The sequence below is a fragment of the Merops nubicus genome, unplaced genomic scaffold (assembly GCF_000691845.1).
Source record: "Merops nubicus isolate BGI_N331 unplaced genomic scaffold, ASM69184v1 scaffold27700, whole genome shotgun sequence".
Classification (NCBI taxonomy): domain Eukaryota; kingdom Metazoa; phylum Chordata; class Aves; order Coraciiformes; family Meropidae; genus Merops; species Merops nubicus.
Genome location: NW_008582626.1, coordinates 1 through 470, shown reverse-complemented (window position 1 = coordinate 470; position 470 = coordinate 1). Strand labels below are relative to the sequence as shown.

The 470-nt window shown below is 62.3% G+C and overlaps 1 protein-coding gene across 1 annotated transcript in view; it reads left to right on the top strand.

Annotated features, from left to right (window-relative positions):
• The window catches only part of LOC103771032 (unconventional myosin-Vb-like), a gene marked incomplete at both ends in the record, with an annotated part of 4,524 nt that extends 4,058 nt beyond the window's left edge, over positions 1–466 (top strand). The window contains 2 exons of the mRNA XM_008938320.1: positions 68–179; positions 398–466. Coding sequence (XP_008936568.1) covers positions 68–179; positions 398–466 — 181 coding nt within the window. The remainder of the gene's footprint in view (positions 1–67; positions 180–397) is intronic.
• Positions 467–470: the final 4 nt, after the last annotated feature.

Genomic DNA, 470 nt, shown 5'->3' with positions numbered 1-470 from the left:
AGCACCCTCAGGATTCCCCCCAGCTCCAGCCACAACACCCCTGACCCCCCCTTTTTGTGCCCCATAGGTGGACATACCAGGAGTTCTTGGAGAGGTACAGGGCTCTGGTGAGCAGGGAGGAGCTGATGGGCTCTGACATGAAGCAGATCTGCAGTCTTGCCCTCGAGAGGCTGCTCCAAGTAAGGGTCCTGCTCGGGTGGGGGGGGTGTGTAGCTGTGCTACCAGACTTTTTGGTAGTCCAGAAATTAGTGAGCTGGGAGCAGGGGAGGAACTCAGCCCCCGGGGTAGATTGAGGGGGGAGGTTGGTGGTAGGAGGAGCATCCTCCTGGGAGCATCCTGCAGCAATCCTGGCCGGGGGGCACGTTGAGCCTGGGACTGACTCCGCCCTCGCCCGCAGGACCCCGGCAAGTACCAGTGTGGGAGGAGCAAGGTGTTCCTGCGGGCCGGGCAGGTGGCTTACCTGGAGGAGC